This window comes from Mercenaria mercenaria, chromosome 18, assembly GCF_021730395.1.
Source record: "Mercenaria mercenaria strain notata chromosome 18, MADL_Memer_1, whole genome shotgun sequence".
Classification (NCBI taxonomy): domain Eukaryota; kingdom Metazoa; phylum Mollusca; class Bivalvia; order Venerida; family Veneridae; genus Mercenaria; species Mercenaria mercenaria.
The window spans coordinates 28,442,042-28,459,126 of NC_069378.1; the positions used below are offsets into that span (position 1 = coordinate 28,442,042).

Genomic DNA, 17,085 nt, shown 5'->3' on the forward strand with positions numbered 1-17,085 from the left:
CTAATTTATATATAGAGGTAGAGAAAATTTATAAAAATCAATCACCACTACAATATACCAGACTAGTTACGACATAGCGCCTGGCAGTACAAACGAGCGTGAATATGCCGCAACAAGTCCACTAACCCAGTAAGATTAGTTTCGATGCTGCGTTTTATAATTGCCCAAATTGTACAGCACATTTGTATGCATGTATACCCAAAGTGCTCTTAATATGTCTCACAAATTAACATTGACATTTTAGTCTTTTCAAATGATCGAGACCAGCGAAGCTACATATTTTCTCTTTGAAAGTAAACTGGATCTCGAGTGAACAACGAATTTATAGAGACAGTGTATATTATGGGTTATATCAGTAGTGAAGTCCGCGGGAGCTTATAAAATTATTATAGGTAGAGAGAAATTATACGAACAAATACGGTCGTGAAAATAATATCATCAGAACAAATAACATATATTATTCTATACCTATTTTATCTAGTATCCAATCGCGAACGTTCATTTGCAACACGTGACCGTACAATATATTACGGTATTTGGATGCACGTGCGTACAAAAATCCTGTATTTTCTGTATTTGGACGCACGCGCGTACAAAAAATCCTGTATTTTCTGTATTTGGACGGTTCAGCAGTCCCATGTTAAACATACGATAAAGCCCGAAACGCGTGAAAATGTTCCGAATGTAAATCGGATGAAGTAGGCGCTCTATGTACAGAGTTTGATTATGCGTCTTGAAATCTGGATTTAATTTGAGTTTTTTTTTTACAACTACACACAAAAACGATTCAAGGGATAACAATGCTATCTGATTTAGATAACATGAAATAAGGCAAAGCCTCAAAGCGAGCTCAAAGAAATCGGATTTAGCTAAAAATATTATGCATCATTTATTTGTCACAAAGAAACTATTCACTAGTCACAAGAATTCAGGAGAACCTATTCACTTGAAAAAGTCTACATTTAGTGTCACCATACCTGTAACAGTGAATATCATACGTTGCAAAATTTATGGGAAGCCGGTGTCACGGTGACGTCATTACCGCGTTCCCGTTTCTTTCTGCTTATTAATGACATTTTTTCCATTTTCTGGCCGATGCTTGATCTTTTAAATGAAAACAATATTTTTTTTCAAACAACTGGAAATCATTCTTTCATTATTGTTGAGTGATGAATATTTTTTAGCAATTGAATGAAGTTCTGTATTCACTCCGGAAAGAAGTACTTCCTGTGAGCACCTATCCGCTAGGGTGCGCTTTTTAAAAACTTCCGACGAAACTTTTTAAATCAATCACCAAGTGTGCAAGTATACTTGCGTTACCGTAAAGCTTGATTCTCGAGCTCGCTAATATGAACTAAGGCAAAGCCTCAAAGCGAGCTCAAAGAAATCGGATTTAGCTAAAAATATTATGCATCATTTATTTGTCACAAAGAAACTATTCCCTACTCACAAGAACTCAGGAGAACCCATTCACTTGAAAAAGTCTACATTTAGTGTCACCATACCTGTAACAGTGAATATCATATGTTGCAAAAATTATGGGAAGCCGGTATCACGGTGACGTCATTACCGCGTTCCCGTTTCTCTCTGCTTATTAATGACATTTTTTCCATTTTCTGGCCGATGCTTGATCTTTTAAATGAAAATAATTTTTTTTTTCAAACAACTGGAAAAAATTCTTCCATTATTGTTGAGTGATGAGTAGTTTTTAGCAATTGAATGAAGTTCTGTATTCACTCCGGAAAGAAGTACTTCCTGTGAGCACCTATCCGTTAGGGTGCGCTTTTTTAAAACTTCCGACTAAACTTTTCAAATCCATCACCAAGTGTGGAAGTATACTTGCGTTACCGTAAAGCTCGATTCTCGAGCAGGCCCTTTGGTCCTGCTCTTCGAGCTCGCTATTAAAACGTTCGTTAATAATCAAAAACTTAAAAATACAGTAAAAAGGATCATCAGATGTTGGAATATTTGAAAAGTCGCTTAAAGAAGCCGTTCCGGACGAAACCTAGAAATTGGTATCAGCCCTGACTGTCTGAATAGCTACCTCAGCAGTTTTTATTTAACGGTTAAGAAACAAAATGGAGAAGATTATGAATGGCAACGGACGGGCGGTCAGCATCCAAAACATGTCTGCTCTATAATTCAGTTTTCGTCGGATCTTCACCAAACTTGCTGACAATGTTTGTGGGCATTACATCTCGGCCAGTTTCGATAACCAGCCAAATTGTACCAGACACTCTTTGATTATAGTCCTTGAATTACTCGAAAAACGGAGAATTTAGCCTTGTCCGCTCTTTTAAGTCGAACAGTTTTCATCCGATCTTCACCAAACTTGCTGACAATGTTTGTGGGCATAATATCTCGGCCAAGTATTATTATCACCCAAATCGCCAAATGGCTGTTGTAGGGAGGTTGCACCATATACTTTTTTTAATGATGATACGCAGAAAAAACAACATTCAATGAATTGCGTATATTACGTATGAAGTGAAATAAATATAGAATAAAAAGGTTATTTAAGGTCTAACATTGTTCTGTATAATATATATTTGCACTCGTACCAAGCTGGGAGAAACTAGAAAAGGCAGGAATACAATATTCAGTGAAACATTTTTAATTTAAACTATTATTATAGTAAGATAAAATAGATATAGAATAAAAAGGTTATTTAACATTGTTCTGTACAATACGAGATATATTTGGACTCGTACCCAGCTGACAAAACCATATTGAACTCGCCTAGCGGCTCGTCCAATATGGTTTTTTTCAGCTGGGTACTCGTCCAAATATATCTCCGTATTCTACAGAACAATGTTAAATAACCTAATAGCAATTTATCAATTTTTTGTTTATGTTAATAATCACGTTGATAATGGAACGTTTTCAAGAAGCAATTTACTGTATTTCTTCCGTCTTTCTTGCTTATAGTATCGTAGTCGAAGGACAATGCTATTTTTTTCTAGTACGTTTCTTACTACGTGAATATTTAAATCTATTTTATAAAAGTTATCTAAGGCATTATATAGATCATCAAACAATTCAATTACTGAAAATGAATGACTTGTTACGTGTCGTTGAAATGTGCTTCATGAAAATGTGTCAAACTGATGTAGGTAATCAAGTTAATATTAGCATTACTGAGGATGTTTGTATAATGTTTCTTTCTGATAAAAACTGGGTAATGATCATTTAAGTAGTGTGCAGGAAAAACATTTATTTCGTTTATGTTCATTTAATTAAACATGATCTGTAACCTTTGACGAAGTGTTTGTCCATGATAAATGCTTCAACTTGTTGTTTTAAATGTACAGTATCTGCAAGATTAAACCAGGATTTATTAACTTAGATGAATTACAATATAGTCAAACTCACGTATATAGTTTGCGCTTTTCTGAGGTTGATGACAAAAACTAGGTCACTAGGTCTATTCATTGCAAAAACTTGTTTGCATACCTTATACCCCAGTCACACATATGGCGCGGCTAGCTACGTCGAGCCACGGATAGAAACGTAGTAATCCGTATCGGTCCGTACCTGAAACGTTCCTTTATGTAGTAACCCGTATCAATCCGTATCATTCCGTACGGCTTAGGTACGGATCGATACGGACTACTACGTTTCTATCCGCAGCTAAACGTAGCTATCCGCGCCGTATGTGTGACTGTGGTATCAGGTATGTGTAATGTAGTTCCATCCTCGTTTGTAACACAAGAAATGACCTCATTAAACCTGATCAGAAAGTTTGTGGACTGTAGCTTTACCTGGTGGGTATTCATACTTGTTTCTAACGTAAAGTCACAAGAACACAAATTGTCTGAATGACCTCATTAAACCTGATCAGAATGTTTGTTATTAATGGAATCTAGGTCAAGATTATCTATAGTCGAAAACAAGGACATATGTTAGAAAAACATTGTTAACACTGGAGAAGCCACATTTTCTACACAATGAGCTAATACAATGTTTATATTTCAATAAAATCTAGGTTATATATGAAAGTGGGTTAGCTGATGTCAAAAACTTGGTCACTATGTCAATTCATTGCAAAATCTTGTTTACATTCCTTAGGTCACATTTCATGAAATCTTGTAAGAATGTCTGTCTTTATATTCAAACCGTTGTCAACTAGAATAAAAAAACTTGGTCACTAGGTAAATAACAGAATAATCTGGTTTATGTTTTATATGATTTAAATAAAGCATGCTATACACGATTGATCCTGCCTTTGCGACCACAGTAGATCATGATCAGCCTGCATATCCATGCAGTCTGGTCAAGATCTGCACTGTTCGCCATTCATTCAGTATCTTTTTTGGTAAGCACCCCTTTTGACAGTTAATGGTATTGTCCAAATTGAAAGATGGATAAATTCATTATAGAAATTTAGCAGGGTAAGTGTTAAATAAAGCATGGTTAGAATGTTTATTATCTGGGGTCAGAAGTAAGTTAATTTTAACATGCGTTGTAAATAAAATAGAAAATTGCGATGTTTATTAGTGTGTGGTTCATGGGAACATGTGTTTGCAACACCTAGATTAACAACAGATATTTGTAAAACACGTATGCACCCTGTGGAGTCATGACCCATTTTCAGTCTCAAGATCACCGTGACCATGACCTTTGACCTCTGACATAAAAGGGGCAGTCTGCAAATGATAAACTATCATCCTTGAAGTTTGTTGGTTTACTGTTTGCCAATGCCTTCACTACTTACTGGGTCGGAACTTTTTTTTCAGTCTCAAGGATGAGTGTGACCTTTAACATTGATCACCCCCAAAAATAGGGATCATCAACTGATCGAAGGCAATCATTCAATGAAGTTTAAATACAATAGGCCAAAGGGTTCACGGGTTACTTAACGGTATCAATTTTCAGTCTCGAGGTAACTGACCTTGACCTTTAACAATGTTGTTTTCAAAACAATAGGGAACATCTTTTAGACACAGGAAATCATCCGATAAAGTTCGATCTATATATGTTAAAGCGTTATTTCTTTACTGAGTGAAAACCGTTTTAAGTCTCGAGATTACTGTGACATTGACCTTAAATCATTCTGCCTCCAAAACAGCTGACCACGGGCAATTATCGTATGAACTCTCACGATTATAGGCTTCAGTGTTCTTGAGTTATTGAGCAAAAACCATTTTATGACTTAAGGTCATTATGATCTTCACCTTTGTCCTACTAATCTCTAATTCAGTAAGGGCCATTCAATAAGTGTTTATAAAATGCACCTAGGATGACGATAAGTAACTATAAAAACGCTTTTTAAAGAAATAGTATGTAAATTACCAAGGACATAAATATCTTCTTCAAATAACTGCATAAATGTATGGATTACCTTTTTTATTATTTAAAGAAATGTACACTTAAAAACAGAACGGCTCGGACAATTCACACATTCAAACATGTCTGGTTTTTGCCATTTATATCAAAACAATTTTAAAATGTTAAAGAAATTAATTATCAGAAATAGGATTAAATCAGAAATTAATGTATTTTATGTTCATAACGGAAAATGTGGCAGGCACATTTTAAACACAGGCATTATGAGCCTTTAATATCTAACCATATTTTTATGAGGGTACAAAGTTGCATGTCAGGTATAAATTGCTTCCTCTATGTCCATGTTTTAATTGTAGCAGACCATTTCCTATATCATGTTTAATGAGGCTGCATACTTTACGTACAATTAATGGTTTCCTCCTTTGTAATTTTTTTATATACATGTATATATTTCAAAGAAATAAGCAGCTTTGCAATTTGGTTTATTGTGCAAAACACTCAAATTCATAATCGATATAGATAATCTTCAGATAAAAAAATTCGCAATGTATTAAAATATACAAAGGACCGATCATAATGTCCTTAATTTCATAACTGGATTATCTGTTAGCTTAAATTCAGTGACATTTCTAAACAAACATTGGCTTTATAATTATTTTACTGAATTAGAATAGAATGATCTTCACCAGATCGTCTTACAGGTGTATAGATAACTGGCTTTATTATGGAAGGCTGACTCTAATATTCTAAAAAAATGACCAGATTAAAAAAAAAACAATGCATTAGTTTTTAGTATTTATAATTTTTAATAATAATAATAATATTTATAATATTTTAAACATTTAAGTTGTTTTTCAGACAGATTAATATTAATTGAGTTTATAATCTACGCGACATGTTCAGCCAAACAGCATGCATCATTTTCATTTTTGTCGTGCTGAATAACCTGTGAAATTTCCGTTTTTTTTACTATTCAATAACAATAATGGTAGGCCTCCCGGTGATGCCAATGACCGTTCCAAGGCGATGCCACATAGTGTTCCTTTATTTGTTCGTTTAGTCCATGTGTGTTTGTTGTGCGTACGTGCATGAATTCTATGTTGATGAATTTTGTATTGTTCTCCCTTGAATCGCCTTTTCCTCATATTCCCTGAGAACGAGTGTGTGGTTTTTTTATTCGTTTGTGTGCATGTGACCTCTTTGTTGCTTATATACGCAGACCGATGCTGTTGAAAATATATTTATACTTTTGTTGTCTTGCTTTTTCTAGCATAATGCCTCTATAACTTTCCACAACTTTATGGATGAAATATGTGTGTTGTCTATCTGTGCCTGTATAGTTTGAACATTCTTTCCTGTCATCGATGGTACACTTACAATTTTACAGTAATATACGTATAAAGATATATATCTGTAGCATAACAACATATCTTATGAGCAATGCTAATGATCAAAACAGTTTACATGTATAACAGAAGTATAACACATATAAGGCTAGGGTATCAATCGTGACCTATATGATGTTTCAATAATATCTTTATACTACACATGTAATTAAAGATACGGACTTCCTTAATTCAAAATGAAATCTTTGATCAAGTGTTCATTTTCATAAATGTTTCTCATTGCAGAGTTGGTGCAGCCGTTCTGCGCTTGCGCGGAATTATTATCCATCGGAGCGCTAGGCAAAATTACTCATTTTTTTTGCATGTCCGCATGCATTTAGAGTATCAAATGCATAATATACTGACTAGAGGTTAGGGTAAGTATCACCATGGTTACAAAATATATACATTTAAGATATTTTCTTTCAAATTTAGTTAATCCGGTATATACCGGAGTCTGTAATATATCACAGGTGCACCAACTCTGTATTTAGTCACAGCCCATTTTCATAACATTTCTTTCCTCAGTTATGTAGGTTAAAAAAATTGTTAATTGTGATGAAACTTAAGTTTCGTTATTTGATGACACAAATACTTCAGCGTACATACTTATTGTGAATATTGTTTATATATTATCCTGTTTCATTGTATTGTCTGTCATTTGTATATACATACTATGTATCTTGTTCATCTCCTCATGGTATATTATGGAGGATTAAAAGAAATAATGTTTCAAAAATTATCTTGCCTACAGCTGCCATTTATTACCTAGATAGCTGTTTCGATACTGTCAGAACCACCTTGATTTTTAAAAACATTTCTGAAAAGGTATCTCAATAGCCCAAAGTCTCTTGCAAATAAAAATCATATCTAGAAAAAAAATTATTGCGATAACGTTTTCAGAAAAATGCACAACTTTGTTGGAAAGTTTAGTTTATTATCGTCACAGTTAGCAAGCATTTCGCGGCAGTTTCAGGCGAAATTTTCAGTTAAAAATTTTTCAGGAAATAGATAAAACATGTAGATGATATTATTTATTGCAGAATTTATTTTATTTTGTCGAGTTTAACGTCGCACCGACACGATTATGGGTCATATGGCGACTTTCCAGCTTTGATGGTGGAGGAAGACCTCAGGTGTCCCTCCGTGCGTTATTTCATCACGAGCGGGAACCTGGGTAGAACCACCGACCTTCCGTAAGCCAGCTGGATGGCTTCCTCACATTTATTGCAGAAATGTTTTCAGAAAAATGCACGCATTTTCTAGTTTACATTTTTTCTTATTTTTTTTTTAATATTTATTTATATTTATATTATCGTGATAGATACCAAGCTATCTTGTTGCAGAAATATGCCTATTTACAGTTATCCACTCATACATTGGATATTGAATGCGTACATGCTTATATTATAGGTGCGGCAAAGATAACATTTTTCATGACTAATGATGGATTTGTCGGACACACTAAAATGTCCAGTATGTCTAGGGAAATTTATTCGTCCTAAACAACTTCCTTGTCAACATAGTTTATGTAACAAACCGTGCCTGGTGGAGATATTAAAGAGGTAAGATCATTATGATACTTGCATACATACGTACCAACGTCAGTTTTAAAACAAATGTTTCATTGCCTAAACACTATAGTTCAGTCTACTAAATTTTAACGTTTCGTCGGTCATTTTTGTCTCAATCCCTCAAATGGTTAGGGTAAATAAGTTGCTGGCTTTAAATAAAACAGAATGAATGATATACACTTTTCATACAAAGAATAAATAAAATTCAACAAAATACCATTGATAAATTTACTCCTAAACCATACTTAATGGCTAGTGATCGAATTCGTTTTAAGATAAACCTTACTATAATGAAATCTGTATGGATAAATTATCCTAGACTACATTTACCCTTTTTCATTATGTGAACTGGGAAAAGAAATATTCTTCCATTGCCAGAACATAAATTCAATGGACACGGAACAAGTATAATAATATTTTACTATTACATAATAATCAAACGAGTGAATTAACTACTTTAATTTGTTGAAACTATGGAATGCTATCGATATCCCTCAATCATGTGAAGACATTGATAAAAAGATCAAATAACACCTAGTTGATCTGGAATTTATCTTAAGATGAAACATGTAGGTCAGGGGTGTTTGGGCAATATTAACATGACGACACTCCATTATCAGACCAAACTGTCAAAAAAATACTTCAATTTTATTTCATTTCTACAAATACAACTTTTATAATTATAATTTAATTGCAACTTAACTCCCTAAGATGATAAAGAGTGAAATTACATCCAATTTATTTTGGCAAAAGTTTGCATTACCATAATAAAAAATATCAGATTACCCTTTTTCAGTCTATATGGGCGAAAACTATGTACTATTTTAATTTTTGTATTGAAAAGACAACAGAATATAATTATTAGCTGTATTCATTTGGTTCTTCTTTTTAGCTGTTTCTTGATACCTTAGTTTCTTTTTTCTAAATGGTCGCTAAGCTATCCATGGTTTCCAACAGATTGCTGAACTGCTTTTTTGTTCCTGCATTTTGTTATGGCATCACAAGATGCTGAGTAAACAAACAAGAGACAGATAATGGTACAAAATTAAAGGAATATCCTTCACTGTCGTGAATTTAAAATGATTTATTAATGTGTATATTCATCGTCTGTGTGAAGTTAGCAGAATAACAGAATAGCATAATGGCAGAATAACTCCAGCACAATAGCAGAATAACAGAACAGCAGAATAACTCCAACAGAATAGCAGATAAATTTTCCAGCAGAATAGCAGAATAACAGAACAGCAGAATAACAGAATAGCAGAATAACTCCAGCAGAATAGCAGAACAGCAGAATAACTCCAGCAGAATAACAGAATAGAAGAATAACTCCAGCAGAATGGCAGAATAGCAGAATAACTCCAGCAGAATAGCAGAATAACAGAACAGCAGAATAACAGAATAGCAGAATAACTCCAGCAGAATAGCAGAACAGCAGAATAACTCCAGCAGAATAACAGAATAGAAGAATAACTCCAGCAGAATAGCAGAATAACTCCAGCAGAATAGCAGAATAACTCAAGCAGAATAACAGAATAGCATAATGGCAGAATAACTCCAGCACAATAGCAGAATAACAGAACAGCAGAATAACTTCAACAGAATAGCAGATAAATTTTCCAGCAGAATAACAGAACAGCAGAATAACAGAATAGCAGAATAACTCCAGCAGAATAGCAGAACAGCAGAATAACTCCAGCAGAATAACAGAATAGAAGAATAACTCCAGCAGAATGGCAGAATAGCAGAATAACTCCAGCAGAATAGCAGAATAACAGAACAGCAGAATAACAGAATAGCAGAATAACTCCAGCAGAATAGCAGAACAGCAGAATAACTCCAGCAGAATAACAGAATAGAAGAATAACTCCAGCAGAATGGCAGAATAGCAGAATAACTCCAGCAGAATAGCAGAATAACTCAAGCAGAATAACAGAATAGCAAAACAGCAGAATAACTCCAGCAGAATAGCAGAATAATAGAAAAAAATCAGTAGAATTGCAGAATAACTCCAGCAGAATAGCAGAACAGCAAAATAACTCCAGCAGAATAGCAGAATAACTCCAGCAGAATAGCAGAATAACTCCAGCAGAATGGCAGAATAGCAGACTAACTCCAGCAGAATAGCAGAATAACTCCTGCAGAATAACAGAAAAACTGTAGCAGAATAGCAGAAAAACTCCAGCAGAAAAGCAGAATTACTCCAGCAGAATAGCAGAACAGCTCTAGCAGAATAGCAGAATAACTTCTTTTTCATTTTACCTCGCATCGGTATGTCAATTAAAATTAGCCTTAAACTTTTTTTGTGGTAAACATGTAACCATAATTTGTTAGAAAACCATTTTTGTCAGTTAAAATAACATCTTTAGGACCGACGTTATACATTATACGTCTCGCATATTACCCCGCACAAGTAAGGCAGAAGAATAGCAGAATACCTCAAGCAGCATAGCAGAATAACTCCAGCAGAATAGAAGAATAACTCCAGCTGAATAGGAGAATAACTCCAGCTGAAAAGCAGAATAACTCCATCAGAATAGCAGAATAACTCAAGCAGAATAACAGAACAGCAGAATAACTCCAGCAGAATAACAGAAAAGCAGAATAACTCCTTCAGAATAGCAGAATAACTCTAGCAGAATAGCAGAGTAACTCCAGCTGAATAGCAGAATAACTCCATCAGAATAGCAGAATAACTCCAGCAGAATAGCAGAATAACTCCAGCAGAATAGCAGAATAGCAGACTAACTCCAGCAGAATAGCAGAATACCTCCTGCAGAATAACAGAAAAACTGTAGCAGAATAGCAGAAAAACTCTAGCAGATTAGCAGAATAACTTCTTTTTTATTTTACCTCGCATCGGTATGTCAATTAAAATTAGCCTTAAACTATTTTTGTGATAAACATGTAACCATAATTTGTTAGAAAACCATTTTTGTCAGTTAAAATAGCATCTTTAGGACCGACGTTATACATTATACGTCTCGCATATTACCCCGCACAAGTAAGGTAGAAGAATAGCAGAATACCTTAAGCAGCATAGCAGAATAACTCCAGCAGAATAGAAGAATAACTCCAGCTGAATAGGACAATGACTCCAGCAGAATAGGAGAATAGCAGAATATCTCCAGCAGAATAACTCAAGCAGAATAACAGAATAGCAGAACAGCAGAATAACTCCAGCAGAATAACAGAACAGCAGAATAACTCCATCAGAATAGCAGAATAACTCCAGCAGAATAGCAGAGTAACTCCAGCTGAATAGCAGAATAACTCCATCAGAATAGCAGAATAACTCCAGCAGAATAGCAGAATAACTCCAGCAGAATAGCAGAACAGCAGAACAACTCCAGCAGAATAACAGAACAGCAGAATAACTCCATCAGAATAGCAGAATAACTCCAGCAGAATAGCAGAATAACTCCTGCAGAATAGCAGAATAACTCCAGCAGCATAGCAGAAAAAAATTAGCAGAATAACTCCAGCAGAATAGTAGAATAACTCCAACAGAAAGCAAAATAGCAGAATACCTCCAGCAGAAAGCAGAATAGCTGAATAACTCAAGCAGATTAGCAGATTAGCAGGACAACATAAAAAGACAAAAAGGCTAAATGTTTTTATTTAGACTCGCATCTGCATGACAATTAACATTAGCGCTTAAGACTATTTGCAACAGGAGTATATCTTTAAAACAAACTGTCCAAAAAATAGAAGTTCACTACTTAGAGTGTCCTTAACAGTTTTGAAATTTTAATGATGTTTTATGACAATACTGTATGGTGAATACAACCTTCTCTTTCATATATAAATCACCGCCATAAAGGTATTTTCTTTTCTAATATTTTTCAAATTTTAGTGAATAATCAGCTGAAGTGAGACACTGAAAATTTTGTAAGACAAGTAATATGAGCGGAAAAAGCAATTTATATAAAGTACATGTTGCTGCTTTGGTAAGGCCATTTTTATTTTTTTTTGTCTCCATCTTTGGAACTTACAGGTCATTTCAAATGAAATTTGTATAGGATTATTCTATGTTTTACCCGGAAAGTATATCAAAATATAAATGCTCATGGTTTTACATACCAGTTATTGAAATGCTTTTTTTGACAACAAAATGCTTTTCAAAAGTTTTTAAACAATTTTCTCTTTTGATCATCCATATCGGTACATTCTGTGGGCCGGCAACTGTCGGTCTAAGGTAAAAACAAGTTTTGCCATCAGCGGCCGAGGTGGAAAATACTCAATTCTGTTTGAGTGAAAGGTATACCAATGGAACAGATGTTTCCACGGAGCACTTGTTCCTTTTTGCTGTGTATTTACGAGCCCTTTTCGCAGATGTACGCAACAATTGTCTTAAGGAGGTAGGTTACCTTGTTACAAGGGTAAATTCAAATTAATTGAACCGCAGCATTTTCTTGTATTTCGTGTAATATGAAGTTTTAATTGCTACAATCTCAATTTCGTTTGTGTCTGTCCCTTCAAGTTCAATTTTTATCCAGGTTTGAAGAACATGACCCTCCAAAGGTATTTCATATTAAAAGAAGAAGGAAAATACGGATATTTAACACTTTTCAGTGTATTTTAGTTTCATTGATATCCGTAGAAGTCTGCATAATTGATAATTTTATAAGTATGCACGTTAGCTTTCTAGTATAAGCTTAAAATGTATATGTCGCGGGGCTCGTGTTTCCATGGTAACGCATTTTCTCTCATTTTTAAACAACTATGTATAAAAATAGGGGTTTTCGACGGCTTCAGTGCCATTCTGTTAATGACCAAGATGGAATATTTGGGTAATATTATTAGCAAAATACCAAGCACTTTACATGGTACCCTATTTTTCTTAAAGTTTAAAGTAACCATGGCAACAGAGATGTTTAAAATAGCTTATATCTTGCTTTTTGTCGTAATTTCCTATAAAAATATTGAATAAAATTCTCTTTCTAGTTAATGGAGCTTTAAAACATATTATTTCTAACGTACGTTATATTTTCGTGTTATTTGCATTTACTCAAACAAATTTCACAGCTTAGAATACTTACAGTAGTACCCCTCGTCTGGCATTTTTTATGGAAAAATCGTTCAGCATGCTGCTATTATTCTCATGGATATTGTTGAAATGAAAATAAAAAGCCGAAGCTGTGTTTCTTAAATAGACCAGTGTCGACGCTTTTGAATTTTACATTTAGATTCATAGGTCACGGGCGTCGTTTCCATGGTAACATCAATTCAAATCAAGAAACCACAATTTTCTACTGAAATTTGAACAATTTTAGATCTTAGTTTTAGTATATAAGTAACAAATTATCGACGGAACCTGAAAAATAGGTATTACAAATCAAACTGCTAGATTTTTTATTTGAAAATGGCCGTAATAAGTAACCTTTCACCCAACTATATTCCAAATAACATTGGTTACCATCATCCATTTTCTTACGTTCCGCATAACATTTCAATATAACTACATAAAAGAAGCAAAGTATTGATTATTATTCAGAGCAAAAGACTAATAAAAACATATTATAGCATATAATGGTTATTTGGAAATAGTTAAAATAAAGAAAATGCACAGAATTACGTACTTTCAAGATAAAAGCTATTAATTTTGCGCGGTAACTGACACGTAACGTCATGATGTTAATGACGTCATTTTAAGGCAACATTGTTTTGAAGCGTTTCTGCGGCAATTTATCCATTATTTCTGCATTATTTAACCATAAAGCATCAGCTCGAAGACAGGTTCATGATTTGTTTTCAGAAGAATGGATATACAAACACATTTAGTTTTTCGTAAACGTCGTCGTAAATCGTCACGTTAGCTTCCGGTTGGACATGCGCACATACAAATATGAAGGTAACCTACCTCCTTAAAGTAACGGAAACTGTAACGAATGTGTCGTAGTCACGATGATGAGCACTAAGTTCTTAGGTCGGTTTACTCTTCTGTTAAAGCTTTTCTGTAAGATAATTAAAACAGTGTTTCTGTGTATTAATACAATTTCTTTCATTTCATAGACACCATATCGTGGAATTAATAGCAAAAATGTCTATAAAAGGCTGAATTCGGTTCAGTATTTACAACAGTACGCTTTATATTCAGAAATTTTGTTTTCACAGGTACACTTGTAGGTAAATGTACAGGGGTACACTCTATAGTGTATTTTCTTTTCTGTCTAATAGCTAAGTCAATGGACATCTCAACTCAATAGTATCTGCAAGTTCCTAAAACTGTGTAGAAAATGTGAATACAATTAATACAGCAACATAAGGTTATACGTATAGTTAGCTATATATCAATACAGGAACATTAGGCGACACAGTTCGCTATATATCTGTATTTTACAGTGTAGACCTGAGTTGTGTTTTTTCTACGATTTAAAGGTCTTTGTGCATGTTAACATAAAAGGAAGTGTAAATGTTATAGCTGTGCAAACGCTGTTTACTCATATCGAACTTTCAATTTTTCCAATAATCGGTATTATCTTTCTTTTTTTTTTTGACACATTAAATAAAGGAGCCTTTAAAATGGTTTAAGCTAACGAATTTGCTTCCTCTAAATGATGATATAATTTTAGCAGTTGTAAGATCATTATTTCACTTACTTTTTGAAGCGTTTATGTTACCACCCTTACTTTCCATTGAAGTCAGTAGTAAAAGTCTAATTTTGGACAAAATTTAGGGTCATTTTCGTAGATATATTGCGCAAAATACGAAAAACGGAAACAATAGTTGTTTTTGATTCGGCGATGTTTCAAAGAAAAAATATTGCTCAACTCAACTGTGTAAAAATGAAATGAAAGATTTTTTATTTCGCTTACCCTTCGGGCCTTTTATACAATCACTATTACTTTTAAGACTCGGGCCGGGTAGGGAATTTCCGAGGAATCCCCAATGCGAGAGGAATAACTAAGCAGACATCTAAGTTACTTATAACATTAGATGTTTACACGACTTTGTTTGGAATCCAGGTGCGAATTGATTTTTGCTATTTGCGTTTGCGTTTTTCGTTTTGCGCTTTCATTTTTGCCATTTGCTGTATGCCTTTGCTATATTGCGTTTTGCTTTTTTAAAAACAATGACATACACATCAACTAAAGGCTATAATGACATATAAACGGGCTTTTAAAATACTAAATCAATAAGATCTTAAACTGAGGCCGCAGTGAACTCAACTGTATTTTATGGAAATCGTGTCTTTTGCTACCTACTTTTTATACGCTCATGAATTTCGGGAAACTATGCGTATTTATTTTATAAGAACACCTGCGGCGGCGGACAGCGTCAACTAAAGATGTCCACTCTCTAACTTGAGCAGTTCTTATCCAATATCCACCAACTTGGTCACAATGTTAATAGGCATAATGTCTCGGCCAAGATTGATAATCAGCTCGATTGTCCAAGTGGCTCTGGAGTTTTAGCCATTGAATTACTCAAAATAGCAAATATTGACAGTGTCCGTTCTCTAACTTGAGCAGTACTTGTCCAATGTTCACCAAACTCGGTCTCAATGCTTATGGCTATAACTTCTCGGCCAAGTTTGATAACCAGCTGGATCCTCCAAGTCTTGCTGAAGTTATGGTCCTCGTCGGATACCCACAGTCACTTTTGAGTTTTGGTCATTGAATTACTTAAATTTGTTGATATTTTCCACCTTATAACTTAAGCAGGTTTTATCCAATATTCACCAAATTTAGTCAGAATGTTTATAGGCATATTATCTTTGATAGCCAGCCAGATCGTGTGTTATTCTTATAGGTGCCGGGCCTGTTTTGGGATGCTTTGCCATTCTTGTTAATGCTTGATTTTTTTAGGAATCTCGGTGCGACTTTTTTTTTTATAGCTATTTGCATTTTGCTACTAGTATTTGCTTCTTATCTTTTTCTCTTTGTTACTTGCGTTTTGCTCTTTGTTTCTTTCGTTTTGCTTTTTGCTATATGTATTTCTGCGTTTATGTTTTTTTGTGTTTTGCTTATTGTGCTTCAGTCTGACTGAAATCTTCTCTTAAAATGCTACATTAGTAAACTCGTGTACGTCAGTCAGATTAAATGTGCTTTTTATCTAATAAAGAAATATTACATACAATTATAGTACTATTTTTACAATAACGTTTACGTAAAACAGTTTCTAAAAATAAAAATCAAGCAGATCTTTAATTTCAACAGCAGGGACTATACCTTAAACACAACCGCTGAAAATTGACTTAGGCATTTGATCAAAAAGTCCCTTTAAACATCTAATGTTATAACATGTATAAGTAACTTAGTCGTCTGCTTAGATATTCCTCTCGCGTTGGGGATTCCTCGGAAATTCCCTACCCGGCCCGAGTCTTAAAAGTAATAGTGATTGTATAAAAGGCTCAAAGGGTAAGCGAAATAAGTTTCATTTCAGTTTTACAATGTTGAGTTGAGCAATATTTTTTCTTTGAAACATCGCCAAAGCAAAAACAACTATTGTTTCCGTTTTTCGTTTTTTGCGCAATATATCTACGAAAATGACCCTAAATTTTGTCCAAAATTAGACTTTTACTACTGACTTCATTGGAAACTAAGGGTGGTAATATAAACGCTTCAAAAGGAAAGTGAAATAATGATCTTACAGTTTCTAGAATTATCATCATTTAGAGGAAAGATTAAATGAAGCAAATTCGTTATCTTAAATCATTTAAAAGGCTTCTTTATTTAATGTGTCAAAAATGATAATATTACCGATTGTTAGAAAAATTGAAAGTTCGATATGAGTAAAACAGCGTTTGTACAGCTATAACATTTACACTTCCTTTTATGTTCACATGCTCAAAGACCTTTAAATCGTAGAAAAACACCACTCAGGGCTACACTGTA

The 17,085-nt window shown here is 34.1% G+C and overlaps 1 protein-coding gene across 4 annotated transcripts in view; it reads left to right on the forward strand.

Annotated features, from left to right (window-relative positions):
* The window catches only part of LOC123538539 (probable E3 ubiquitin-protein ligase MID2), a 148,073-nt gene that overhangs the window by 126,327 nt on the left and 4,661 nt on the right, over positions 1-17,085 (forward strand). For all 4 annotated transcript variants that reach the window (XM_053529982.1, XM_053529984.1, XM_053529981.1 and 1 more), the window contains exon 2: positions 8,085-8,236. In XM_053529982.1, coding sequence (XP_053385957.1) covers positions 8,115-8,236 — 122 coding nt within the window. In that variant the 5' untranslated portion in view covers positions 8,085-8,114. The remainder of the gene's footprint in view (positions 1-8,084; positions 8,237-17,085) is intronic.